Source organism: Falco peregrinus, chromosome 16 (genome assembly GCF_023634155.1).
Source record: "Falco peregrinus isolate bFalPer1 chromosome 16, bFalPer1.pri, whole genome shotgun sequence".
Classification (NCBI taxonomy): domain Eukaryota; kingdom Metazoa; phylum Chordata; class Aves; order Falconiformes; family Falconidae; genus Falco; species Falco peregrinus.
In genome coordinates, this window is record NC_073736.1 from 3,246,808 (window position 1) to 3,273,313 (window position 26,506).

Below are 26,506 nucleotides of genomic sequence, written 5' to 3' on the forward strand. Positions count from 1 at the left end.
CTGCCTGGGGCAGAGGCACACAGCAGAGGGGCTGAGGAAGCCAGCCCAGGTCTCCCCCCCCCCAGCTCAGAGGGTTGCAGGATGCGTTCACAGACACATTTTCTTGTATTGACACAATTCCCTGAATCTAGGCTTACAGGAGATCTTGGAAGAGCCAAGCCCTGATCTGAGATTCAAGACACAGCTCTTCACCCCTCTTAAGACACACACTGGGGGCTTTCAAGCTACACCTTGTCTTGCTCACAGCCGTCCTCAGCACTAATTTTTGGACAATCACTGCTTTGGCAGGACATTTTTGTTCAATTCAACACATCTGAACTTCCCTAATCCTTACATCTGCAAACTAGTAACATCCACCCCACCCTGCGCCAGCCACGGGCCCTGGGGACTGAAAAAGAGAAGGGTGCTGCTTTTTAAAAAAGAAATTTTTAATTTGTTTTTATTTCAACTCAGTATTTTACATCCAAGTCTAGCTCAGCCCCTGACAAGCGCTGGTTGGCTTTGGTGGAGGGAGCACTTTGCTCTGCCAGGGAAGTTTGCTCGAGAGCAGAGTGTGATAAAGGGATGGGAGAATGGCTGTCGGAGCCAGCCCGCGCGCTTGCTTCAGCGTCAGGAACCGGTCACCTCTCCAGCCACGGAGCCCAGGACAGCCTGGGCTTGCCTGGATGGGGCTTTATTGCTTCTGTGCATATGCCACCCCCCTTGCCCCTTATCTGGAGGGGTGGGTAGGAAAGGGGAGCTATGGGACCATTCCTAGAGGGAGAATGCAGGAATTACCTCTCCAAAAATATTCTATGCTCTCAGAGACTGCCGAAATCTCCGTGACTCCATCTCTCCAGCAGAAGATTGGCAGATCTTGGCAATCTTAGGCATCAAGAAATAAAATACCAGAAGACAAAACCTGCCATCTCCTCCAGACAAGAGGGAGCTGGTGCCCAAGGCAAGGAGCAGGAAAGTTGCTGCTCAGAGCCCAGGGAAACAGCAGAGGCTCAAGGAGAAGGCAGCAGCCAAGTATCTTCAGCATCCCTCCATGGATGCACGGGGTCGCTCTGGGAGTTCAACGCTGCCGGTACCAGTGCTCACTGCCTGCGCGCTGCGCACGCTGCCCACTGGTCTCGGATACTTTCCCTCGCTCGTGTACTGCATCTCTTCCACACACCAGTGGGTCAGGCTCCTGCAGCTCCCAACATTCCCGCAGAAAACAGGCTCGTGCTGCCTGCTCTCCCTGCTCAGGAGGCTCTGCAGGGTCTCAGCATCCATTCTCGGCCAAGGCTTCGTCGAGCGTTACAGGTTCGTACTGGATTGCTACTGTGGTCATACTCATGGCTTCCTCCAGGCTCGGCTGGTCTTCCAGCTAGAGGAAAGAGAGGGAGATAACACTGTCCTCCTAAAAAGTGGGCTCAGGAGGTGCAGGCTTGCTCAGGGCAGCCCCCACCCAGTAGGACAGAGGCGTGAGGGATCGGCAGTGGGTGACACAGGTAGGAAGCAGAGGGGCAAAGCAGAGAGAGAGATGGCTGTGACGCGGAAAGGCTGTTTACAAAGGAGCGTTCTGCCATCCACGGAGCATGTCCCTGCTCTCCTCTGTACACAGGGCACCTGGGGATTAAGGAGCGAGCACCCTGGGCAAAAGGCGACGCAGCAGAGCAAGGGGGTAAGCGCTGAAGCCAGTGGGTGGATGGGGAATGACGGGGAAGGTGGCAGGAGCTGTGTGGTACCTGCACTGTGATGTGGGTGCCGTTGGTGGTAGCCACCAATGCCACCTGCTGATGACAGAGGGATGTGGCGGCCGATTCTTCAGCCATGACTGCCCCCGACGTGACTATGGTAACCTAGAAAAAGTCAAGAGCAAAATCAATCACGTTTTAAAAGCCAGGGCAGTTCCCTTCTAGCAGGCTGTTTCTCTGCAGGGTAAAGGGAAGGTCCCAGTTCTGGGCATACCGGCTGCATCTCAGCGCCGTCGGTGTGGGTCACAGTCACGGTGTGTGTGTCATCACCTGCCAGCTCCTCCCTGGGCACAGCGAGGGCACCGCTCTGCGTCACCATGCTGATGGCACTGCCCAGGGCCTGCAGGTCTTTCTGCAACACGCTGACCTGGGTGAGACAACAGGGGATGCTCTCAGCCAGGAGGGCTGCTCAGGAAGCTTTATGCAACTCCCGACTTTAGCAACACAAAGGTCTCGGAAAGGATGAAATACTCTCTCTGCATGCAAGGCCCGGGGCACAAAGAACTCCAAGGACTTTGTCAAGGGTCAGGGACAGAATCGACTGAGAACTCGCAGACCTCAGGTCTCCAGCCCTCCCCCTTCTACCACACCTCTCCTTCCGATTTAGCGTCTTCTCTCCAGGCCCTGAAGGGACAGATTGTGCATCCCTGCAGCAGGGAACATCTCAGACTAAGAGGAAACAAGCATTCCTCGTGGCAGCTGTTTCCTTTGCCCCGTGCCACAGAAGGGAGTTTTTCCCAGTCAGCACACACGCAGCTGGTGGAGGGAAGTACAAGAAAAGCACTGCCATAGTCAAACAATGAAAAAAACAATCTCCAAATCCAGCCTGTGTCAGCAGAGATTGGGAGCTGCCTCTCAACAGCTGTCTGGGAGGTGGGGGCTGCCAGGCGCTGCATGCAAGCCTCGGCAAAGCCCTGCAAGACCCCGTGCAGCAAGAAGGTTCTTTACCCCCCACATCAAGACTGCAGCAGTAGGGTAAGGCTGTAAGGAGGGAACCCTCATGACAGACAAGAGCCCATGAAGACCCAGGGTCTGTTTTACACTGGAAAAAAAGCCTTAAAGAGAACACCAAGGCTGAGTAGAGGCAGAATCTCACTCAGGTAACTGCTCTCTCCCCCATGCTGGAGGCTATCAGCATCATACCGGCTCTGTCCCACCCTGAGTGATAAGCGAGACGTGTGTAAGCATGCCATCTTCCTCTTCCTCAGCCCCCAACTCCGACAGGAAAGCAATACACTTGCTGTTGTCGGGGAAGTCTCTGTCAGTAGCAGCAGCTGAGTCAGGGAAAGGGAAGAGCAAAAGGGGTAAGAGAAGTGCTAGCTGGAACTTGAAAGCACACACCTGACCATGGGACCTGAAGGGGCCAGCACAGGAGACCACAAGATCATGATGACAAGAGCCCGGTGCTGGCCTGGGAAAAACGGTCTTTACCTCTCCCTGTACTACAGAACGGGCAGAAGTCTGTTCCCAACCCATGACATACCCTGAGGACCATGGGGAGCCCTTTTCTCTCATCTGGGACACAGATCTGGGGGAGGCAGGAGGCCACAGCACAAAGCTGGGCCTGAGAGAGATGAGCAGCTACAAGCTCTCGCTGTCATCTCTCTCCCCTTTGCCACATGGCCTGTCCCAAGCCTGCTGCAGGTGATGGAGGAGGGGTCGCTCACCCTCCAGCTGATGCTGTTCGTAGAAGGCCTCTTCGCTCTCCTCGATGACCTCCAGCTCGCCGTGGCTGCTGCGCTTGTGCATGGCCAGCGTGGAGGTCTGGCGGTAGGTCTTCCCACAGCTATTGCAGGTGTAGGGCTTGCAATGCGTGTGGACCACGTGGTGCTTGTAGAGGCTGGAGTACTCAGTGAAGCGCTTTCCACAGTCTGGCACAGTGCACATGTACGGCTTCTCTCCTAGGGCAGCGGCCACAGAGCAGAACTTAACCCACTCACCCTCCTCATGCTCTGGGAAGGGATTCCCCATCAAGAGCACATAGCTGGAGGTGACCAGTGGAACAATCATCAGCCAAATCAAGCAATTCCTATTTCCTTTAACTCCCTGGCTGCCCCCAGGATGCTGCCCCTGCAATGCCTGGCCTGGAAATGCCCATTTCAGTCCCACAGATTTTTTCCCCCGCTGCCGCATGCCGTCCGTGCAGCCTCCCCTTCTTACCTGTGTGGATTCTCATGTGGTTCTTGTAATTGGTGGCACTGGTGAAGCCCCTCCCGCAGCTGGGCTCAGGACACATGTACGGCCGCTCGCCTGTGTGCGTTCGCATGTGAACCTTGCGGATGTTGGATGTGGTAAAAGAGCGGCCACAGCCCACAAAGGAGCACTTAAAGGGACGCTCACCTGCAACGACGGAGTAACGTGCATGAGAGTCCTGCTGCAACGCAGCTACCTGGAGTGCCCTGGACACCTGTGTCCCTTCACTCTGTAGTATTACAACGATGAGACCTCGGACCAGACCCAACTGCTGGCACGTTTTTCTCTAGCAACGCTGGCATCCCTACTCCTTTTGCTCTGCTCTTTGAATCGAGACTCCCTAGTACTACTTCTACTAGCCATTTACTTCCGTCTGAAGACAACTTAAATTCTGCCTTGCTCCACCCAAGACACAAAAAGGCCTGTCCTGGACAAAGGCTGAAGCAGTACTTTATCTTGGAGACCCTTTCAATGGGCAGCTCAGCTCTCCTCCGGCACTGCTCACCTGTGTGGGTCCGAATGTGTTTCTGTAGATCACCAGAGGTTTTGAAGGCTTTGCTACACATGTCTTCCGGGCACTTGTACGGTTTCTCACCGGTATGCGTTCTCATGTGGCTCTTCAGGCTATACCCTGTTCAGGAAAGAAACCACAACTCATTTTATAACGAGAAGGAAATAATATGGCAAGCTGTGTACTGCCTCTCCACGCATTTCTGAATGTCCATCCTGTGCCTGCAAAGCGGAAGGGGAAGAAACACCCAAACAGCCTCACACCAGCACCACCACCTCAGCTTCTTCCTGTAACCCCTTTAATCTGTTCGTAGTTTAAGAAGGTAGATTTAGATCAGACATCGGGAAGAAATTCTTTGCTGTGAGGGCAGCGAGGTGCTGCCACAGGGTGCCAGGAGAAGCTGTGGGTGCCCCGTCCCTGGCAGTGCTCAAGGCCAGGCTGGACGGGGCTTGGAGCCACCTGGGCTTGTGCCACATGTCCCTGCCCATGGCAGGAGGTGGGAATTAGATGGTCTTTAAGGTCCCTTCCAACCCGAACCATTCTATGCTAATCGAGTCTCCCATGCTGCATTTTCTTTTCAGAAGGTTCTACAAGCTATGCCTCTTCTTGTCTGCTGGAAAAAAGCCGGGGCTGATACTCAAAGAGTGGTTGGGACTGGACAGAAAACAAAATTTGCTCAAAAGAGAAATTGTTACCTGTAGTAAATCCTTTCCCACAGCTTGGGAAGACGCAGGTATATGGCCGGTCACCTGTGTGAGCACGTTCATGTACCTGGAGAAAAGAAAGAATAGGTCCCTAAAATGAGGTCCAAGACAAGGAGGAAGGAAGACAGTGTGGAGGAATTTAGCCAGTGGAGAGAATCTGAATTTCTCTGTTGAATTTTGCCTTGGCCATTTAACACATCGGGATCTGCTGGGGAGCCAAGCCTTTTGTATAGCACCATTCTGATCTGGCACTAGAACATGGGGAAACGTCTGGACTTCACGCCGTGTGACTGCGTGGTACCTGCCGTACCTTTAGATGGTTGGCGGTGGTATAGAGCCGGCCACAGCCTTTGTATCCACAACGGAAAGCTTTACTGCTGACCTGCTGCCCGTTTTCACTGCTGTGCACTTCCTCTTCCTGCAGATCCTGCCCAGAGACATACAGATATTAACTCAGCGAGCCACTACCGCAGGCTGTGCAAAGCCCTCACAAATAATCACCCTCCTTGCTATATACATCTACATTCCTTCGGCGATCCTCACAAAACCATGTTCCTACAAACTCAGCTTGTATACACACGGTGCAACCCAGGTGATGGGACAGGGGTCCAGGAACCAGCATTTCCCACTGTCACCTCCCAACTCACTGGGTGTTCTCAGACACGTAACTTGCTTCTGCGCTTCACTTAGCTCATTTGTAAAACTTGTAGCTTAATATATTTGCTAACTTTGCAGAGAAGCCACAAAACTTTTTTAATTACTAGCTGGCAAAGTGCTCTGCCCCTAGAGGAGTTCATCCTAGTTTGAGAAATGCATCACTGAAAAACACAGACCTGGGAAGGGACATTGCTGGAGTTGTCACTCTTCATATGGCAGGTGTCTGTCACTTCCTCCTCTTCTTCGTCAGACACCTGTGAGTAAAGAATCGTGGGCACTGCTTGTGCCTCCCTGCACAGTGTGGAACAGGTGAGCAAACTAAGCAGGAAGGCATTCACACCTCTTCCAGAAAGCTAGAGGAGGCCGATCCTACCACAGCAGCAAGGTCTCCACTGGCAAAACTTAAGGCCGCCCAGCCCAGCACTGTATCAGCACACCCCTGGTAGCCCCTTCTCACACACCACCATGAAGGTGGGAGAAAATGGCAGCACCCAAGACATTCAGATGGAGCAGGGCAATGACAACACATTGGGATATGAAGCTGTTTTGGGGTTTTGAGGCCTCTGTCGACATGGGGAACAGCAACCATAGCTTAGCCACTCCTGACCTGCGAAAGGCTAGTTTCAATCTGCTGCCTGAACCACCTCTGGAGGAGAACATCATACCCAGGTTGCATTACAAAAAAGTCAGGCAAACAAAGAAAACACCTACAAAGGAGGATAAAAACACCCAATCCAAGCTGTATCACAAGCAGCTCTCTGCATTTCCCAAATCTGTGCCTCCAGCAGGTTAAGGGTGGCAGGCCCAGCACTCTCCAGGAACTAGCTAGCAGGAGCTGCCCCCTTCTAGGTCCTTAACTGTCAGCCACCTGCCAGTGGTGGCACTCTCACTGGAGCCCTCTCCAGTTTCTCTTCTCAAAGGTGGCATAGCTGAAACCCAAATATACAGAAGTACTAATGGAGGACACTTAAACCACAGGCCAAGTGTGAGCTACTACACCAGCCCCTCACTGCTGCTGGCAAACCATGAAAGAAGCACCGCGTCCTCACCTTACTGGTGTACGTCTCTAATGCACCCACAGTCTTGACATCAAAGGCATCACCTTTCTCCTCTCCAGCCAACTCCTCCAGCCCAGTTTCCACCTGCACTTCCAGGATGGTGCTGCCAGGTGGGATGATGACAGGATGATGTATGTAAGCAGTGGAGCCATCCTCCAGCTGGATGGTCTCGAAGGTGCTGGGGTCATAACTTTCTGCAAGAGGAAACAAACAAAAATCAAATGTAAAAGAGCTGCTGAGTATGAGGCACCCTTCATCTCCCTGGGCTACCTACAGGAAATCTGTGGCCCTTCAGCAGCTTCTACTCCAGCTGCCAAGGGAAGAACAGGGAACACTTTACCTTTAATTGTGCTGTGTATGTAGGCCATACTGCCATCTTCCAGCATCACTGGCTGACCATCTTCAAAAGCCACAGACTCTAAAAGAAAAGAAAAAAAAAATCCACACACTTTACTGGAAGACTCAGATGGAACAGAGGGGATGCTGCACCAGTTCCTGAACCCAGCAGTATTCCTGCCCACGGAAGAGGACACAGCAGGGCTGCTTGCTTGCACTGAAAGTCAACAACAGTTACAGGTTTTCAGACACCATTTGGGCCCTTCCAACAGGAATTATCAGGTTTTAAAGACATCCTGCATAGCTTCACCACACGTTTTAGCTCACTGGGGTAATGGAGTCTCTCACCAATTCCAAAATGCCACATTCTGTCCCAGAAAAGGACAGCTTTGGCACAGGGGTGTGTACAGAGGAACACCAACATCCCATGGCAGGGGAAGCAGGGGTGAGAAGGAAAACTCCTCTCACTGTGCATGTGTGTTTGGAGGCAGAGAAAGACGATGAAAGGAGGAAATGGGCAAAGCCAGGCATACAAAGTGGATTTCCAGCAACGTTTTAAGGACAGAAACGGGAGGTGGCATACCAGGAACTTGGGAGGGTGAAGGAAGGACTGCCCAAAGCAACAGAGCTCTTTCTACCTGCCCTTTTACATCTTACTGTGGTCAGGGAAGACTCCTCTGTACCACTCTGGTGCCTGCCACATGAAATGGATTCCCATCACCTCTCAGATTAATTAACGTTACCTCATTTTGGAGGTGACATTGGCTGATGGATCAATGACCAAGGTGGCATTGCTTCCAACCATCCCCAACCTCACCCCCAGACACCTTATTCCAGAAGTAATATGTTATCTCATAGCTCAGAGGAAATTCCTGTCCAACTTCTCCCACATGAAACAAACTTCGTTTGCACTCTGCAGTTGGAACAAATGTAGCACACAGCTTACTGACCTTGCTTGTAGGCTGGCGAGCTGTCAGACTGACAGCTGTGAGAGCCCACAGGTGAAGTAACACTCAAACATTTGCTTATACCACCTGCAAACTTGTCTGGTCAGATTGCTAAGAACTTTGCAGGAAATCTATGTCCTTGCTCATTCAGCCTCAAAACCATGGGCACTAAAAAAAACCAACAAACCTACACCTATATGGACTTCTTAGCCAGAGCTAATTTAGGAGTCCGACTATTGGAACACAGACAATTGCAGTTACACCTAACAAAGTCCTTCTGAAAAGAAAGAGGTGAATATATGGTCCTCACCTTTCTGAACTGTCATCTGATGGATATAAGCTGTGGTCCCATCTTCCAGTTCAATGACTTGCCCTTCAAGCAGCTTTTCACCTGAAACAGTTTAAAAAAAAAAAAGCCATCAGCACTGCCTGCAGAGTCCAGTCTTTCTGGTCCCATGAGGTGCCTCCTTTACCGCATCTTCACAAGGAAACCAGTCCCACAGAAGATAGCAAAACTGTTACTTATAGGCTGTTATTTATCAAGCTTTCTCCTGAACAGTCATAGAGGCACTTAACTTCCAGAAATACTGGAGCTTCCCTTTCCTAGACAGAAGGATACAAGACAAAGAACCTCAGTCATCACTTGTTTACAAGCTGCCCTTCACAGCTCTGTAAGCCAAGAAGCAGAAAGAACGATGCGTGCTAAGCGTTTTGGATCTAAAGCAGAAAGCAATTATACTTGTGCTGGATAGAAAAAAATAAATAAAATCAACTGGGAGCTTTTAATGGCACCAGCAAAAGCCTTGAGATTTATTTTCTTCTACTTTGGCAGAGGATCTACCCTCTGGAAAAAAAATTACAGCACCTAAAGGGATCTAAAATCCTTTAAGCCTGGGCCAGGCTCTTTTCAGTCTCTTTCAAGCGACAGGACAAGGGGTAACGGGCACAAACTGCAACGCAGGAAGCTCCATCTGAATATGACGAAACACAACTTTACTTTGAGGGTGACAGAGCACTAGAACAGGCTGCCCGGAGAGGCTGTGGAGCCTCCTTCTCTGGAGACATTCAAAACCCACCTGGATGTGGCTCTGTGCAACCTGCTCTACGAGAACCTGCTTTAGCAGGGGGTTGGACTAGATCATCTCCAGAGGTCCTGTCCAACCCTGACCATTCTGGGTAAAGCATAACCTTGATGGGTTGTGAAGACTGGATTCTTAAAATGGCCTGAGTAACCCTGTGACCATGGTTTAGTTACAAAATTATTTGATGCAAAGCATCAAAATGCAGAGCATTGCTCTATCCCACTGGAACATGAGGAATGCATGTTGCTTTCACCTGATGCACAATGTTTGGTGGGGGTGACAAAACCTAGTGGTTTCAAGATAGTCCAGCTCCACTCACGTAATAAACTTGCAGTGAGTTAGCACAGAAAAGAAAGCAAGGGAGCAATCCCCAGGACATGAAGCCTTGCAACTCAACCATCCTGCTCCACAGGCTGGGAAACGGTGCATTCCTTTTCTAAGGAACAGTGGGTAGCGGAGGAAGGAACCCTTCACAAACACCAAAATAAGGACAGGTATTAAATTTGGCACCGATACTGCTTCAGTTAACCAACTCCAAGCTCAGCACACCTTTGAGTGAGAAAAGCACTACTGTGAACCAAATTCTGTGCATCTCGGTGAAGTAAAACATCCTGCTTAGCTTCAGGGGAAGTTTTGGTTGAACAGTCCTGCAGGCCATAGCGTGACCTCCATTTCCCCAGCTGTCCCAGAAGGAACAGGACTCACTAGTCTGAGCAGAACCTTTTTTTTTTTTTTCTACAGCAACAGCTCTCCCACCTCCAAAGCTTTATTTTCAAGCCAGAGGCGTGTTTTATTTCTGCTGCATCACTCTTCTGTGCAAATCTAACAGATAGTTGCTAGCTTCCCATACAAAGGGACCACACAAGATGTACGATAGCTTGTGCGCCACGAGGGCACTTTTGATAAATCTGACTTTCATTTCACAGAATCGATCAAGAGACCTTTTGATTTTGCAGCCCAAAGGATCCGTTACCTTTGACAGCCTGCTGAATGTAGGCTGTCGTCCCGTCACTAAGGGTCACTGCTTGCAAGCCCAAGCTCTCCATCCTGCCCTGATGACTGGTCTGCAGGCATGAATTATCACTTCACTCAGCGTGCTCACAGAGAGCACTGGGACCCAGAGCAAGAGGTTTGTGGACCGGGGAGTTGTCTTCTTTGTTGCAAACCTTAAATAAAAAGAACAATTCAGATTTTATTTTCTCCCAACATATGTCTACTCACTTTTGCACATTAAGAAAGGCTTGAATGGCAAACTATTTTGGAGATTATAAAGAATAAAACTGGATGAAAGATGCACCCTTCCCATATAGGAAGGCAGGGCTAACTAGCTATTCCACAGACAAATATAAGGTAAAGCTTTATCAAGCCAGTGAGCTGACAGACTCTTTTTAGAGATCGTGTAAGTACCATGTTCGAGCCCTTCCCAACCTCCAAACGATCTGCAGGAAAAGTTTCCGAGTACTTTAAAGTCTGAACCTACAGGCTGAGGGTGTCCTGTACTGCAAGAGACAGGGGCAAGATTATAAGCTTTGCCCTGGAAGCATCTTCACCCTCTCCTTCCTCCCCTGTCCAATTCCCAGGCTTCTGAGGAACAGAATTTCAGGCCATAAGCAGATGACGTTAAAACATCTACAACCCCACAAGTACATTTCGCTGAAGAGGCACTCTGCTGACAGATTATCTTTAAAAGCAGCTGCAGTAGATTCTTGATGACTAATCTCTGAGATAGCCCAATATTTTATCATTTTCAGTTCCAGGAACAAGTCTGCCCGCTCTGTCTGTCACTGCAGCACCCAGGGGTGCAGCCAGGCTTTGTGCCACGCTTAGTGCCCTCTGACCCAAGCGATCTCTCCATGCGATAGCTCCTCTCCAACTCCAGCAGATTCTGCTGGCTTTTAGGGCTGGCACCACCTGAGAGACACTGCAGCTCGTTTCCCAGCAGAGGCTCTGTCCCAGCAGGGTGGCTGGGCAGTCGAGGCCCCTTTGAGCTGCCACGGCTGCCATGCAAGCCGTGGTCTATCAGCATTACTGGAGGGTCCGCCGTGCCCTGGAAGGGATGGGACAGGCGCTAAGGAAAGCCAGGTGGAGGCTGTGGTGCAAAGCCACCCAGGAGGTGCCAGGGGACCCGCCTCAGGGAGGGCTGGGGACAGGACGGGGCCTGGCGCCACGAGGGACAGGACAGGGCCTGGCGCCATGGCGTGCCCTGAGGGAAGCGGCGGGGCAGGCCTGGCCCAGCTGCCCTGGGGGCGCCGGGGAGACACGCCGGGGCTCCCCCCGTGTTATTACCCAGGGAACCGGCGGCAGCAGCTCTCCAGGAACGGCAGCTCCTCAGCCGCCACCTCCCCCACCATCACAGACACCGACCTGCTGAACCCCGACGGGGCTGAGTCCGCCGCCTAACCGCCATGCGCCGGTGCCCGGGCCCTCCTCGCCGCGCCCCGCAACCCGCATAGGACAGCGCTCCCCGCCGCGGCTCAGCCCCCCGCAGCCCGTTATTCAGGTCCCGGGGCCCCGCGGTCCCGCCCCCCGGAACTGGGCTGGCTGGGCCGCGTGGGGACGGCGAGACGCTGGGCGGCCCGTGCGCGGGGGCAGCGCATGCGCAGTGCCAGCAGTGAAGCCACGGGCACCGCGTGCCCTCAGCGCCCGGAGCCAGGCCCTTCCCGGCGGGGGGGCAGCGCGGGCTTTCGGCCGGTACCTGCCCGCGTCACCCTGACGAGGAGGTTTTGAAACACTGAAGGCCGACCGGGGGGAGCTGCCCCAGCAGCGAGGCGCTGCGCCCCGGGAGCTCCTTACCCAGCAGCTCCATCCCGTTTCCTTCTGAGGGGAGGCCGGGACCGCGTCCCCTAAGCGCTGCGGAGCGCCGGCGGGGCTGCCGGCCTGCCAGCCTGAGGCAGGAGGCAGAGAGACCGCGGCTGTTCGTTTAACAGCGGGGGAGATGGCGGTGAACGGCCCGCTGGGAGAAACGGGGAGCAGCCGACCCGGCCGCCGCGTCCCGCCACTCCCAACATGGCGGCCGAGTCGCGCGGCTAAATCTCGCGAGATTCCCGCCCATATTTATACCGCACGGGGTAGTCGCCCCGCCCCTTCGGTCCCGGCCCGCCGCCGCCATGAGGTGAGTGCGGGCCCGCCGCGCCATCCGCCGCCATCCGCGCCCGCAGGGAGCCTGTGGGGCCGGCACCGGGTAGCGGGGGGCTCGCCGGGAGCCTGTGGGGGCGGCCGGGGGGGAGGGGGCGCGGGTGGGCCGGGCGGGGCTGGGCCGAGGGGCCTTGTCCCCCCTCTCCGCGGGGGGCCCGGGCCGGGTGAGCCCTGAGCCCGCGCTGTTTTCCCTCCCCGCAGCAGCAAGGTCTCCCGCGACACCCTGTACGAGGCGGTGAAGGAGGTGCTGCAGGGCAGCAAGACCAAGAAGCGCAAGTAAGAGTCCAGCGCCATGGCAGGCCCCGCACCATGGCAGGCCCCAGCCTGTCACAGGCCCTGGCGCTTGGCCGGGGTCCCCCGTCAGCCCCCCCCAGCCCGGCTGGGCCCTCACCCGCGCCGCTTCCCCCTCCCTCAGGTTTGTGGAGACGGTGGAGCTGCAGATCAGCCTGAAGAACTACGACCCCCAGAAGGACAAGCGCTTCTCCGGCACCGTCAGGTTCGCCACCCTCTTGCTCGCACCCAGCCGTCGGCCCGCGCTCCTGCCCTGCTGCCCGCCCCCACCGCCGGGCTGCCGCAGCAGGAGGCAGTGCTGAACCGCTTGGGTAGTTCAGACCACCCCAGCTAAGGGGGTTCGGCTGGACGGACCCCTACCCTGGGTCTTAAAACATGAGGGGAGGTGTGGGAGGCCCCTGTGCTGTCCCCACCGGCCTGCTGGAGAAGGCAGGTTACAAGCTGTGGAGGAAGATTCCCAGGCACTGTGGTAAGGTATCCCTGTGATGGCTCCCGTGGAAGCCTGTGGTGCTGGCGGTTTGTAGTCAGTTTGGATCTTCTGTCCCCCAGGCTGAAGTCGACTCCGCGGCCCAAGTTCTCTGTCTGCTTGCTTGGGGACCAGCAGCACTGCGATGAGGCCAAAGCCGTTGACATTCCTCACATGGACATAGAAGCTCTGAAGAAACTCAACAAAAACAAGAAGCTGGTGAAGAAGCTGGGTGAGTGGTGGTGTGGATCGGGCTCTGAGTACCCTGGCTGACCTGGGAGGGCAGGGTCAGCGGGACAGTTTTCTCTGCGCTCAGATTTCCGTGTTGTGGGTAACTGCAGGGAATAGAGAGCTGACCAGAGTCGGCCCGAAGTACAGAAATTGGCCTAGAAACTCCCCAGAAAAACCAACAAATTGTTACAGTATGGAAGGTCTGACAGGTCAGCCCTCCAAGAATGAGGTTGGTTGCACTCCAGAAAGAAGGGAGGGATACAGGAAAACATTCCTGACTTTGAAAGTTTCACCCTCAGCTGGTGTTCCTCGCTTTCCTGGTCAGCAAGCTGGAGCGCAGCAAAAGCAGAGAAAAGCTTGAGGCAAAAGTTTGATTTAGTCCATGAATGGAATGAAATTTGCTTATTTTCACTTGTTGAGAGATTAAGTCCTTTCCTCCCTCTAAAGTCAAAGTCATGTTGATACAGATCGTAGGTAGGCAAGAGAAACTTCCCACTCAATCCATAATTAGCCATGGAACCCTAGGCAGTTAGGGAGTGACATAGGACACCACAGCTCCTGGCTCAGCCTCTCAAAGCTGGGCGATACCATCCTCCCCTTATGCGCATCTTGTCACCTGTGGCTCCACAAATGCCAGTTTCTTCAGGGAAATGAACTGTGTACAGTTAAGAGCGTGCCATTGGGGTGCAAAGCTGGGTCCTGGTGGGTTCGGTTGTTCTGACAACTAACTTGGTATATATTAGTAAAACCAGTTTAGGTTCACGTAGACAGGACTGGAACCAGCCAAGACCGTTCAAATGCATGTGTTGGGGCTGCGCTGCTCCGCTTCCCTTGGCAGAACGGTTAGTTTTGGGCTCGGTGTAGGAGCAGAGAGTCCGTCCTTACCTACATTCTCTCCTCACAGCCAAGAAGTACGATGCCTTCCTGGCTTCCGAGTCCTTGATCAAGCAGATTCCTCGAATCCTGGGTCCAGGCCTGAACAAAGCCGGCAAATTCCCTTCTCTCCTCACCCACAATGAAAACCTGGTGGCCAAGGTTGACGAGGTCAAATCTACCATCAAATTTCAGATGAAGAAGGTAAAGCAGAGCTTTTCTTCTCCAGGACAGCTACCTACCTGAGGGTTATTCCTGGGGGGGGGCACTTGTCCGTGGCTGCGATCCGCGGTCTGGGCTGTAGGTGTCCCTCGAGTGTCTTCCTCAAACAGCAGCCGGGGACACAATCTCTGTAGCGAAGGGAAGGAGCCGTGCAGCTGCTGGGTAGAAAGGAGGAGCAATTTATCTGTTGTTGAAAGATGTTAGAGCAGATGATGATGAGATGATCTCAATGTTTCAATGCGGAGCACAATCAGGCATGATTAACACTTGGCACAGTAAGCGGGTGACACTTGCAGGGTGGGCCCCCACGGGTCTGTGCACACGGCAGGAGGCGAGTTTGGGACTTGACTCTGCAAGTGAACTTTGGAGTGGGGCTGCAGATAGCTGCTCTGGCTGTCAAGCGATGGCAAGGCGAGCTGACTCCCTAAAACCAAAATAACCCCGTTCAGGCATTTTAATCTCGTGTCAGCGCTCTAAATGTGACTCATGGGTATTAAGAATTAACTGCTCTGCTAGCTGAGGTGCATCTTTGCACTCCAGCTGATACGGGCCCTGCAGGCACAACAACTGGGAGGACACAGCAAATCTGATAGTTTGCAAATGCTTGAGCATTTTAAGGAACTGAGCTAACGATGTCCTGACACTCTGCCTGTCAGCTCGCTCGTAAATCCTTTTGTCTGCAGCCTGTGGGGAACATTGGATTACAAGCTGCTCGGGGAGGCTGGCGGGCAGAGGCTTGGCCTCTCCGAGTCTTGTGTGCGGAAAGAAAGGGCTGGCGGCTGGTGCCCAAAATAAAAAGCGAAGCTGGCGCTGCGCTTAGCAGCAAAGTTTGGAGCTAACAGCCTGTGCCGCACCGGGTTAGCGGTTTGCAGGGCACGTGCCAGCGCCGCCTCATGAGCAGGGCGTGGGCACAGAGCTAAACTAGAGGTCTGCTCCCGCTCCAGGATGGCGTGCTTAGTGCCCGTCTTCCCCTCGTGCCCGTCTTCCCCTCGTGCCCGTCTTCCCCTCGTGCCCGTCTTCCCCTCGTGCCCGTCTTCCCCTCGTGCCCTTCCCGGTTTCCCCATCTCTGGGAGGCAGAGCCCTCCCTGCCTGCTCCAGCTCACCTTTGCGCTGCGAGGGAGCAAGCTGCTGTTCAGAGGTGGTGGCCAGCTGTGGCCAGATGTGCTCACGGGAGCCATGTGCCAGACAGCGCGCTCTGGGGAAACAGCCGTGGATAAGCTGGAGAAGTCATGTCCAGCTGACAGAACACGAGATAATTTAATGACTTCAGAGGCAGCCACCTGGCTGCGACCTTTGATTTCCCCACAAAACCTCTGCCTGTGTGAGTGACGCTGGTGTCCTTGTCCCCAGGTGCTGTGTCTGGCTGTGGCCGTCGGTCACGTGAAGATGACAGAGGACGAACTGGTCTACAACATCCACCTGGCCATCAACTTCCTGGTGTCCTTGCTGAAGAAGAACTGGCAGAACGTGCGTGCTCTGTATATCAAGAGCACCATGGGGAAGCCCCAGCGCCTCTACTAGTCAGGCAGCAATAAATTTTTAGGACACCTACAGCTGCGTGGCTGGTTGTGTTCCTCCAACACTTGCTGGGGTTTGCTGAGGAGCTGCTCCCTTGTAGCAAGACAGGGCTGGAGTGCTGTGTGGAGCTGGTAGGGGTGTGAATTCAAGCAGAGTTTCAGAGCTTCTGAGGGAAGGAGCCTCATCCTGCACTCAGAGCAGGGCGGGGACCAGCTCCGCTCGCACCCAGGATGCCCAGAACTGTGGTGCTGAGCACAGCAGAAGGCGCGTGGCGTGGGCAGGACCCTCAGCAGCCGTGCTGCAGCCCCAGCTCACCCGCAGAGGGGACACTTGCCTCGTGGTGCTGCGGTCACCACTGTGCACACAGACCTGCCCAGTCCCAGCAGCCTCCCTGCTCGGGGGAGTGGGCGGGGGGCACTGGGGTTTGTAGGTTTCTGCTGCCCCCACAGCCACCAGCGAGTGGGGCCGGGGGTCCTGCCCAGCAGCAGCTCATGAGGGCTTGATGGGCATCTTCCAGCTGGTCCCAGTTGTATTGATGGGCATCTTCCAGCTGGTCCCAGTTGTATTGATGAGCATCTTCCAGCTGGTCCCAGTTATATTGATGGGCATCTTCTAGCTGGTCCCAGTTATACTGATGGGCATCTTCTAGCTGGTCCCAGTTGTATTGATGGGCATCTTCTAGCTGGTCCCAGTTATACTGATGGGCATCTTTCAGTTGGTCCCAGTTGTCTTGATGGGCATCTTCTAGCTGGTCCCAGTTATATTGATGGGCATCTTTCAGTTGGTCCCAGTTATATTGATGGGCATCTTCTAGCTGGTCCCAGTTGTATTGATGGGCATCTTCCAGCTGGTCCCAGTTACCCAGAGATGCAGGGAATGGAGGGTGCTGGGAGTTGAGCTGCAGCTCAGCTCGGGGGCAAGGTAAAGTGTTTCCCATCCCTTCTGCTTCCCTCTGAGCGAGTCCCTGTCCAGCTCCACGTTCTGGGCCAAAACTGAGCTACGTTGCGTCTAATTAACATATATAAATAGGTTGTGTAGTGACTGGTGAGCTTATGGAAGTGTGTAGGACTTAAGCTTCTGGAGGAAACAAAAAACCCCCGTGCCCTTGAGAAGAGCTTGTCTGAGCATCTGAGGGAACAAAACAATGAAAAAGGCTCCGGATCCTGCTGTTAGAAACTTTTAAAAGAAGCGTCAGGGCCAGTTTTTGAAAGATCAACACAACACCAAGAAATTCCATTTAATAATTAAAAAAAGACAATACAAAATGCAAACATTTCTTTGTACAAAGTTCAGATACATTTTTTTTTCTTTTAATCAAGTGCAAATAACTTCATGAACTACATCTTTTCTCATTAATCATTTTTGCTGGAGATGGTAAGTCCTGGCCCGCTGCAAAAGGCAGATATAAATATTCCAACATGAAAAAAAAAACCCCACCAAACCCAAACCAAAAAAAAAACCACCCAACAACCCTTATTTCTGTTCACCGCATCAAAACATTCAATACCCCCGAGAAGTGGCTGAGGCGGCAGTTTTCAGCCCTTCAAACCCTTTCTGAGTTGCAGGGGTGGGCGTGGAGGAGCTGAGCTGCAGGGGAAGGGGCGTCTGGTGGCCCCGTGGACTTTTTTTGGGGGTTTATTTGGGAGATTTGGTGAAAGGAGGAGGCGTTACCAGGTGTCTGGCTGTTCGGGATGTGCTGCGCATCCTTCCAAACCCGCTTTAGGGGAGCGGAGGTGGCCAGTGCAGCCACAACGGTGGCAAGCAGGACACCCCGAGGCTCCAGGAGCCCCAGTGCCCCGCAGGGTCACGGCCACGGCCGCCCCGTCGTGAAATCACAAAGAATTAATAAACTCAGAGCACGAGTGGCTGCATCGCGCCGGGGCCGCCGCAGCGGGGTTAGTCATTCCTGGGTTGTTTTTATTTTCGCTGTTGTTTGGTTGTTGGTTGGTTGGTTGGTTGTTTTTTTTTTTTTTTCCTTCTAAATATGAAAGACCCTTTCAACGGTCACTGCTCTGCTGCGACTGCCCCAGAGCAATAAACTCCCCCCCCCCAAATCCCTACAACAGCTTTTGTGCATCAAAGCAGCTGCTTTCAGACACCAACCAAGTGACAAACAGCTCAGCCCGCAGATGTCGAGCTTCCAAACAGGCTGGGAGCCGGGCAGCAGGAGGGGTAAATCCACAGCTGGGATGAATCAGGACAGACTTTTCCAACCGACGCATCTTGGGGACAAACCTCAGCCCCCTGTGCCAGCGCTCACCCAGCCCGCAGCCCCTCACGGAGCCCAGCACCAGCTGCCGGGGCGCTGGAGCAGCACGGACGGAGGGAAAACGCGGGCACCGGCAGCTGCCTCCTGGTTTCAGCAAGGACAGACCTGGTGGGACGTGCAGAGCAATAAATTATTGGTTCGTTAAGAGCAAGGCTCGGCCCAGATGTGGTCAAAGGGACAGTGAAGGTCGAGCGGTGACAGGGATGGGAGGGGACCTGCCAAGAGGAAAGCCGTAGGCAAGGCGACCACATTTAGCCCTGGCTCTTTGGGAGGATGAAGATGGGGATGAAGCATGGGGAGGTGACAGCCGAGAGCTGGTGGCGGGGCTGGAAAGGGAGGAGGAAGAGGGATGACCGGTGGGCAGCAGTCGCCTGTCCCCAGGGGTCCTGTCCAGCCAAGTGAAGATGCTGGGGGACAAACCCGTCGGTGACATCGACCTGGCCACTGTCCCCAGCCATGCCTGCCTGGGAAGCTGGGAAGGGCAGGTGGCAGTGAAGGGGCAGTGGCAGGACGGGGTCCCCCAGGATCCGCATCCCACTCCCCGGGGAGGGGCTCCGGCAGCACCCCAGCAGGATGGGCATGCGTGGAGGGAGGGAGCCAAAGGGACAGGGAAGAGCTGAGGGGGGATGGCTGCCCCCCCAGGGCTCTCCACGCCTGGGGGAGAGAGTTTGGGGCTGAGCGGAGGGGCAGGTCCCATCTCCTCCCAGGCTGCCCCCCGGGACCCTGCCTCAGGACCTGCCCCCCGTCTCCCTCAGGTCTCAGCTTGTCCCTGAGCCCCTGCAGGGAAGCAAAACAGTTTGTGACAAGCAGGTGACAGGGCCGAGGTTTGCACCCACAAACAGGGCATCCCGACAGCACGCAGCCACTCCGGCGGTTCCAGCTCCTCCGCCGGCACACCGGGATGCTCAGACCCCCCGCAAAACAACCCCATCCATCACATGCCGAGCTGGAGAGGCACCGTCTCCCTCCCCAAACAGGGGGTTTTATCGGGGACAAATGCAGCAGAAAAGGTTGCAAGGCCTGAAAACGCCATCCCGCCAGTCAGCGGCAGCCCAGGGCTGGGGTCACTTTGGGTGGGTGGGGGTTTTTGTTACAGACGCACATTCTCATTTCTCAGGCAGGTATAAATATTGTCGTTTCTAGTAGAAAAAAAACAAAACAAACAAAAAACCAAAAAAACTTCCCTCTAAATAATATAAAGAAGACTCAAATGATTGCACTTAATACATATGAAAAGGTAGAAAGGAGGATATCCTAGTGCACAAACATTTACTCCTGCTCTTCACAAAGCTTGCTTTTCTGAGTTACTCTTTGGCAGAGCTTGTAAGAAAGTCTGGTTTCTTGGCACAAGTGTCTGGAGGGGGGGGGGGGGGAGAAAAAAAATAAAAATGAACCCGGCTGAAAGTCCTTCTCCTTTGCTCCCTGTTTTCTCCCGTGCAGCCAGACATTGTTCTCCGGGAATGTGGCTTGGCTGTGCTTTCCTCCCAGCGCCAGCGCGGCTCTCCAGCGGGACGGCCACTGGAGCCACCACGGTTGCTGTTTGCTGGCGTGCTTTGCCGATCTCTCCTTTAAATTTGCTTTTGAATCAAGTAGGCTTTTGAACAATCTTTTCCCCCGATCTCTGATGCCGATACCCACGACCCAGGCGCTGCGATAAATGCGGCGTTACCTTCCTGCACTCCTCGGCGAAAGGGCTCGGTGGGGCTGCAGCTGGCGCCAGCTGTGGGGGCTGGAAGGACGGTGACCCCCCCGACGTCCCGGGCTGCCGGTAGAACGGGGCCAGACCTGGCGTAAAGGAATCCAAAGGGAGGACAGAGGACGGCGAAAGGACCGGTGCTTTGGTTTCCTAAAATGAAGAAGCTGCTTTGGAAGAGAGGAGTGGCTTCGCCGGCAGCTGGATGAGACCGGAGCATCCCCCCCGGGATGGGGGCTTGGCTCTGCAGGGAGCAGCGGAGAAATCGTGGGGGGACATTCTGCAGGGTGAGAGGCGGTGGTCCTGCTGGAGCCGAGCGGAGGAAGGAGAAAATTGGAAAGGAGAAGGAAGGGAGAAGAGGGTTTCCTTGGCGGTGGGGGTGCGGGGGGCTATTTGTAAGGCCGGAGGAAGCTGGAGACTTTGGAGCGGAGGAGCTTGATGAAGGAGCGGGGCAGCATCTCCTTGTGTTTCTCCGTGTACTTGAAGTAGTTCTGGGGGTGCGCCAGCACGTCGAAGAAAGCTTTGATGAGCTTCTTGTCCTGCAGGGAAGCCAAGCCGGAGGCAGGGTCACCATCCCACCCCAAACGGAGCCACAAGCGCCGGGAGGGCACAGGGGCACAGCCGAGGGGAGGATGCTCCTGCGTGCCAGCGTCCCCCGGCGATCCAGGCAGCGAGGACGTGGGGGATACACACTCACCTTGAGGATCTCCTGGTGGTTTTCGGAGGCGTAGAGCCTGCCGTCCCGCACGATGTCCTCCACCAGCTGCTCATAGTCCTCTGCAACACCCAGCCAAAAACACACGGTCAAGGCATGAGCTGTCACTTGTCCCCAAACCTCTGGTCCCCATCCCTGAGTCCGCTCCCCCCAAATACATGGGAGGTGTGAACTGGGGGTGACCCGGGTACCAAACCAGGCAGGGGGGCACTGGCACGCTGGGATGGGGTCCCCCTGCGCCCTGTGCTCACCGTCGTAGGTGACGTAAGGGATCTGGAAGCCCCGGGCGCTGTTGGCTTCGCTGGTTTTGAAGTTGATCCACAGTTTCCGAGAGCGGGCGGTGAAGGCGATGGGCCTCTCGTAGGTCTGGCACGTCTCGTAGGTGGTGATGGAGGACGGGGAGGCTGCAGGGAGCGGCAAGGGGACGCGTGATGCCGGATGCCCATCAGCAGAGCTACCTCCAGCCTTACTCGGCTTAAATGCTCAGGGCGAAGGGGGGGCACCAGGGATGGGGATTATCTGTGTCTGGTGAGGCTGAGTCCCCTCCTAATCCTCACGTTACATACCAGGGATATTGTTATTCCTCCCTTGCTCTGGGAAAGCTCCAAATGGGGCTTTTTACCCCCAAAAAGAGTGCTGAGACCTGGGTGTGCAACGCAGCCCACACTTAGCCCATGCACATCCCCCTGATCCAGCAAGACAGCAGGGCAGCAGGGTGATGCCGGTCCCCCCTGCTCACCCAGTTCCCCCAGATCCCCTCCTGCCGCCTGGGGACGTGGATTTCTCTTTGCACGAGGCAGCTCTGCCAAACCCCAGCCTTTTCCTCCCCGGGCTTCTCCCCTGAGCACCGCAGCACGCTTGGTTACCTACAGTTTTTCCGCATGACCAAGACGTCGCCGCACTCATCCTCGGAGGGGAGGAAGATTTCCGGCACCACGATGAGGATCTTGCGCTTGGGCGGCGGGTTGATGTTCCAGGTGCACTCAACGTTGGCGGGGTAATTCCCCGGGTAGTTGGGGGACTCGATGTAGCCTGTGTACTCGCCCAGCTCCCCCCCGCATTGCCGGTCTGCAAGGCATGGAGAGAAAGTTCAACTGGGAACCAGTGGCGTGGGCACTGGGATGGGGGGGGCTTTACTTGGGGAGGCGGGGGGGGGGGAGGGGAGTGCTCTGTTAGCACCGCTCCATGCATCCCCCCACGCCTGCCTGCATGCATAAAGCACAGAAATGACCCCCAAACTCTATTTCAATTGATTTTTAAACGCTTTTGAGGAAGGACCCCAATCCACAGCGTGCCTGCCCCCCCCTTCCGTCACCCCTCTGCTCGCCTACTTTTGCACTGGGACACAGAGGTGGAGCCATCGAAGTCGGTGGTGGTGTTGCCAGGGCAGGCGATGCAGTAATTCTGCCGAAAATCGGGCTGGTAGGTGCCGACGGCGCAGCGGATGCAGCGGTGGACGCTCGTGTTGTAGTAGTGCCCGGGTGAGCACTGGACTGGGGGGGATCAGAGAGCAAAGGGGGCTGCATCAGCCACGGGCACAGCCCGGTGGGGTGCCCCCCTCCCCGGGGACCGGCTCTGACCTACCTTTGGTGTCGCAGTCCTGGAAGGAGAGGGCTCCCTCGTGGCGGGTGGTCAGCCCCCCGCCGCAGGGGAAGCAGAGCGCCCGCCCCACCTCGGGCTGGTAGGACCCACGGGGACACGGCTGGCAGGGCTTGAAGCCATCGGCTGAGTGCTGGCCGGGGGGGCACTGACCTGTGGGCACAGGCATCGCTCAGTCCTGGCATCCCGTGTGCCCAGGGGTCTCCTGCTCCACGCCCGGCTCCTCTCCCCACCCAGCCCTGGCAGCATCCAGAGCCAGCGCTGCCCTTCCCGGGGTCCCCTCTAAATGATAAATGCCCAAACCAGCAATTCTGGGGGTCCTGGGGATGCTCAGGGCTTTCTCCTCCTCTGGAGGTGGCTGACGGTTGAGGCTGCAGCCCTGGCCACCCCCCGTGTGCCTCCCAGCCCCGCTCCGTGCCCCCCTCACCCGTGCAGCCGGTGATGTTGGTGGCTCCCACCGGTCCAAAAGCATCACCGCGGGGACACAGGTCGCAGGAGAGCTGCCCTTCCTTCTCCTGGTAGGTGCCGGGGGGGCAGGGGACACACTGCTCCGTCTGGCCGTGGTAATACGTTCCCTGCGAGCAGCTAACTGAGAGCCAGGGGAGGACATCAGCCAGGCGGCGGAGGGGCTGTCACCACCGGGGGGGACGTGGCGGGTCCCCCAGCTCAGGCACCCCCCGATGCTCCTTACCACACTTGGCGCCCAGGCGCTGCTGGCCCGGCCCGCAGCTCTCCTGCCGCTCCAGGGCCACGCTCAGCTTCCTCGCCACCTCGTACTCCATCCCCGCGAAGCGCAGCAGGAACCGCTCCTGGTTGATGGACTTCTTCAGGGCTTTGATGGCCGACTTCAGCTTCTTCTCCACTCTCTGTCGCAGGCAGTGCAGGTTGCAGCTGGCTGGGGGGTGCAGGGGGCAATGGGGGTGCCGGGGGACAGAGGGGTGGAGAGGGAAACCCAGCAGGGTTAAAACCATCTCCCAAAGGCTCAGTTGCAAGGGCTGCCCATTGTGTCCCAGTCTGGTGCGGGACGAGGACTGGTTTGGCTCTTCTTGCTGCATGGGGATGGCACTGTCCTCCTGGTCCCCCCACCACCCCCCTGGTCCCCCACCGTCCTCCTGGTCCCCCCCCACAGTCCTCCTACCATCTCCTGGTCCCCCCCGCGTCCTCCTAGTCCCCCCACAGTCCCCGTAGCATCGCTCTGGTTCCCCCACTGTCCCCCTGGTTACCCCCACAATCCCCATGGTCCCCTCATTATCACCCTAGCTGTACCCCCTGTCCCTCTCGTCCACCACCATCCCCCTGGTCCCACCACCATCCCCCTAGTCCCCTCACTGTCACCCTAGTCCTCCCCAAATCCCCCTGGTCCCACCACTGTCCCCCTGGTCTGATCACTGTCCCCTCCACCATCCCCATGGTCCCCTCAATGTCCCCCTGGTCCCACCACCATCCCTGTAGCATCGCTCTGGTTCCCCCACTGTCCCCTTGGTCCCCCCACCATCCCCATGGTCCCCTCATTATCACCCTAGCTGTCCCCTCCATCCCTCCAGCCCACCACCATCCCCCTGGTCCCCTCACTGTCACCCTAGTCCTCCCTCCATCCCTCTGGTCCCACCACTGTCCCCCTAGTCTGATCACTGTCCCCCTGGTTCCCCCACCATCCCCCTGGTCCCCCCACCGTCCACCTGGTGTCCTCTCCCCCATCCCCTTGGTCCCCTCATTGTCACCCTAGTTGTCCCCTCCGTCCCTCTGGTCCACCACCATCCTCTTGGTCCCACCACTGTCCCCCTGGTCCCCTCACTGTCACCCTAGTCCCCCACCCCCACCCCTCTGGTCCCACCACAGTCCCCCTGCTCCCCCCCTACCTGCACCTGAGACAGGCCAAGCCAGTGCCATGCCCACCTGTGATCTCCTCTGGCTTGATCTCCGCCTCGAACTCCAGCGTGATGCGCGTCACCTCCTTGTTGGAGGAGTTGCGAGCCCGGCGGCCCTTCCCCTTCTTGGATGAGTCACATTTGAGGTTGACGAAAGCCACCTGGCAGTCGGAGCAAGGTGCCGAACCGCCTGCGTGCGGGGGGACAAGTCAGCACCCCATCCCTCTGGGGGGCACGGGCACCCCTGCCACCCCCCCGCCATCACACCTCACCTTGTGCCCCAGCCTTGCCGGCCTCGTCCTGCTTGCCCTTGGCCCGTGGGTGCAGGTGGCACTTGGCATCCTTGATCTTGAAGGAAGCCTTTTGCTTGATTGGTGCAGCGACAGTCTCTAAAAGAAAAGGCAGGTGCTCAACAACGCCGGCGCGGGGCAGGGGGTGACCGCAGGCACGCTGGGAGCCCCCTTACCGAGGCACTGCTGGCTGCTGTTGGCAGGTCTCTGCTGGCCACCCTGCCGCAGGACGGGGGTCCCACAGCTCACCGTGTAGCTGCTGTCGGACTCTGTGGGAAGGAGGAATGGGAGCTGGGGGATGCTGGAGCGGCCGCCCGGTCCCCGCGATGCTCTGCCGGGGTGATGCAGAGAGGCACAGCTGTGCCATGAAGGGATGATGCCCAGCACCAGGGACCCATCCCACAGATCTACACCCAGCAATGAGCCCCCTCCGCAAGCACCCACCTCCCTCGCTCACCCCGGTCACTCTTGGGTGCTTTGCACCCTGCCTTTGCAGCCACTCCTCTCCCCTCCCAGTTTGGGCCACGCAGGGAAACGGGGGGACCCCTGCGTGTGCCGGCGGTGGCAGCGGTGCCGGTACCTGGCAGAAAGCGAGCCTTGGAGGCGCACGTGAGGGCACAGCTGTCCTTCTTGCCCGTCTTGTTGCAGGTGAGGGTGGCTCGTGGTGGCACCGAACCTGGCAGGCATTTCACCAGCTCTGAGGGACATGCGCCGGCTGGTGACGACAAGCAGGGACGCCCGTGGCTGGCACAGCCCAGAGACCCACAAGGGACCCACAAGGGAGCCCTGTGCCCTCCCAGGTGGCAGGGGGATTCACCGGGGAGGAGAGGGTGCCAGAGTGCGGCATGGGGACCCCAGACCAGCAGCACAACACTCCCCCCTCCTCCTTTGGACATGTGAGATGTGACTGGTGGAGTTTCAATTTTTCTGCAGGGGCAGCCTGTCTCTGACAAGGGGGAGCCAGTCAGGTACCAGGGCATGGCCAGGGCCATGAAGACAACTCCTTTAGGGACATTTGCTGGTGCAAAAGCTCCCAGCCAGCTCCAAGCATGGTCAAAAAAGCAATGAGATGACCGAGGGCAGAAGGAGCAGGGCAACACCTCATGGTACACCCCATCCAGACCCATGTGAGATGGACAGGGGGCCCCAGCCAAAAGCAGCCCAGCCCGGAGCATCCCTTCACCAGGACACCCCAGACCCCCGTGCTCCCCCCACCCTGACCTTAATCCCAACAGCCCCAAGTGACAGCCACAGGGCATCGGCAGCATCCCCCGCCCTGATGTACCTATACAGTCCTTTTTGTTCCAGTGCAGCTTGCAGCCGGCGGGACAGGTACACTGGTAGCTGCCGGGTGTGTTGATGCAGCCGAATTTGCAGCCCCCCCGGTTGATGCTGCATTCGTCAATGTCTGCAGGGAAAACAGGAGAAGGCGGTGGGCAAGGGGCAACAGGACACCCCCCCCCAGCTGTAACACCGAATCGCTGCCTTGTCTCAGGGCTGTGATTTTGGATGGATAAATTGCAGGAGCCGTGCCCAGCTGGAGATAGGGACGCACACGGCAGGGCGCTTCCAGCCATGCCTCCTCCCTGCAGCCACGCCAGCCGCATGGGGACGAGGGACACCCCGACCCTGGTGTCCCTAAGGGCCAGGTGGTGACGGGTGCAGCCCACCCAGGCTGAGCCCAGCCTGGCCCTGCGGTGGGCTGGGGAGCTGCGGGGGGCAGCAGACGGAGCCCAGCCGACATGGAAGCACTTAGCAGATTCAAAAGGCAGCTGCTTGGCAGCCCCGGCCTCTCTCCCCGCAGCGGGGACCCCCGCCCCGGCCCGAAACAGGGGGTGATTCTCCAGGTCTGCCATGAAGCAGGGGCGGAGGTGGGGAGCAGCCAGGGATGGAGCTGCCCCCCAAAGCGCCCTCCCTGCACAGGTCCCCCTCGGTGGGAGCATCGGTGGGAGCCAGCAATCCCACAGCTGCGGGGTCACACTGAGAGCATCCCAGGGGACATGCTGGCTCACACCAGGAGCACAAGGAGGGTCACCTGCCCTCACCAGCCAGGCGATGCCAGAGCACCCAGCCTTGTGCTGCCATCTCCCCGGGCTGATGGCACCGCTGCCACGACACGCTCCA

The 26,506-nt window shown here is 56.5% G+C and overlaps 3 protein-coding genes across 5 annotated transcripts in view; 1 reads left to right on the forward strand and 2 right to left on the reverse strand.

The window, feature by feature from the left end:
* Positions 1 to 407: 407 nt before the first annotated feature.
* Positions 408 to 12,138, reverse strand: ZNF76 (zinc finger protein 76). Of its 3 annotated transcripts, none has more exons than XM_055819634.1 (15): positions 12,006 to 12,138; positions 10,186 to 10,378; positions 8,441 to 8,521; positions 7,188 to 7,265; positions 6,839 to 7,041; positions 5,966 to 6,043; positions 5,443 to 5,559; positions 5,124 to 5,199; positions 4,423 to 4,548; positions 3,885 to 4,064; positions 3,392 to 3,625; positions 2,868 to 2,998; positions 1,939 to 2,091; positions 1,716 to 1,829; positions 408 to 1,354 (listed from the first exon to the last, which is right to left on the reverse strand). In XM_055819634.1, exons 2-15 carry the CDS (start codon positions 10,256 to 10,258, stop codon positions 1,250 to 1,252), a joined length of 1,749 nt encoding a protein of 582 aa, XP_055675609.1. In that variant the 5' UTR covers positions 10,259 to 10,378; positions 12,006 to 12,138; the 3' UTR covers positions 408 to 1,249. The 3 variants fall into 3 exon arrangements, with proteins under 3 accessions (XP_055675609.1, XP_055675608.1, XP_055675610.1); XM_055819633.1 differs by lacking the exon at positions 12,006 to 12,138 and adding an exon at positions 11,577 to 11,732; XM_055819635.1 differs by lacking the exon at positions 12,006 to 12,138 and adding an exon at positions 10,620 to 10,724.
* A 52-nt stretch (positions 12,139 to 12,190) lies between these two features.
* On the forward strand, positions 12,191 to 15,983 carry RPL10A (ribosomal protein L10a). The gene is made up of 6 exons (XM_055819636.1): positions 12,191 to 12,324; positions 12,549 to 12,623; positions 12,763 to 12,843; positions 13,188 to 13,336; positions 14,240 to 14,412; positions 15,781 to 15,983. Exons 1-6 carry the CDS (start codon positions 12,320 to 12,322, stop codon positions 15,949 to 15,951), a joined length of 654 nt encoding a protein of 217 aa, XP_055675611.1. The 5' UTR covers positions 12,191 to 12,319; the 3' UTR covers positions 15,952 to 15,983.
* A 1,188-nt stretch (positions 15,984 to 17,171) lies between these two features.
* Positions 17,172 to 26,506, reverse strand: part of SCUBE3 (signal peptide, CUB domain and EGF like domain containing 3) — a 52,349-nt gene continuing 43,014 nt past the window's right edge. Inside the window, exons 11-23 of the mRNA XM_055819637.1 lie at positions 25,668 to 25,790; positions 24,963 to 25,097; positions 24,559 to 24,651; positions 24,365 to 24,481; positions 24,121 to 24,282; positions 22,916 to 23,119; positions 22,652 to 22,813; positions 22,210 to 22,377; positions 21,957 to 22,118; positions 21,496 to 21,693; positions 20,877 to 21,029; positions 20,608 to 20,687; positions 17,172 to 20,449 (exon numbers count right to left, since the gene is read on the reverse strand). Of these exons, the coding sequence (XP_055675612.1) occupies positions 20,300 to 20,449; positions 20,608 to 20,687; positions 20,877 to 21,029; positions 21,496 to 21,693; positions 21,957 to 22,118; positions 22,210 to 22,377; positions 22,652 to 22,813; positions 22,916 to 23,119; positions 24,121 to 24,282; positions 24,365 to 24,481; positions 24,559 to 24,651; positions 24,963 to 25,097; positions 25,668 to 25,790 (1,907 nt within the window). The 3' untranslated portion in view covers positions 17,172 to 20,299. The remainder of the gene's footprint in view (positions 20,450 to 20,607; positions 20,688 to 20,876; positions 21,030 to 21,495; positions 21,694 to 21,956; positions 22,119 to 22,209; positions 22,378 to 22,651; positions 22,814 to 22,915; positions 23,120 to 24,120; positions 24,283 to 24,364; positions 24,482 to 24,558; positions 24,652 to 24,962; positions 25,098 to 25,667; positions 25,791 to 26,506) is intronic.

What these genes read in the sequence shown, in the direction of transcription:
- RPL10A (XM_055819636.1), top strand. An exon ending in CGCTTCTCCGGCACCGTCAG is followed by an intron (nt 12,844 to 13,187) that starts GTTCGCCACCCT and finishes TCTGTCCCCCAG; the next exon opens with GCTGAAGTCGACTCCGCGGC. An exon ending in GAAGCTGGTGAAGAAGCTGG is followed by an intron (nt 13,337 to 14,239) that starts GTGAGTGGTGGT and finishes CTCTCCTCACAG; the next exon opens with CCAAGAAGTACGATGCCTTC.
- ZNF76 (XM_055819634.1), bottom strand. Translation starts at nt 10,258, where the DNA reads ATGGAGAGCTTGGGCTTGCAAGCAGTGACCCTTAGTGACGGGACGACA. An exon ending in CCACCGCCAACCATCTAAAG is followed by an intron (nt 5,200 to 5,442) that starts GTACGGCAGGTA and finishes TCTTTTCTCCAG; the next exon opens with GTACATGAACGTGCTCACAC. An exon ending in CGAACAGCATCAGCTGGAGG is followed by an intron (nt 2,999 to 3,391) that starts GTGAGCGACCCC and finishes TCCCTGACTCAG; the next exon opens with CTGCTGCTACTGACAGAGAC.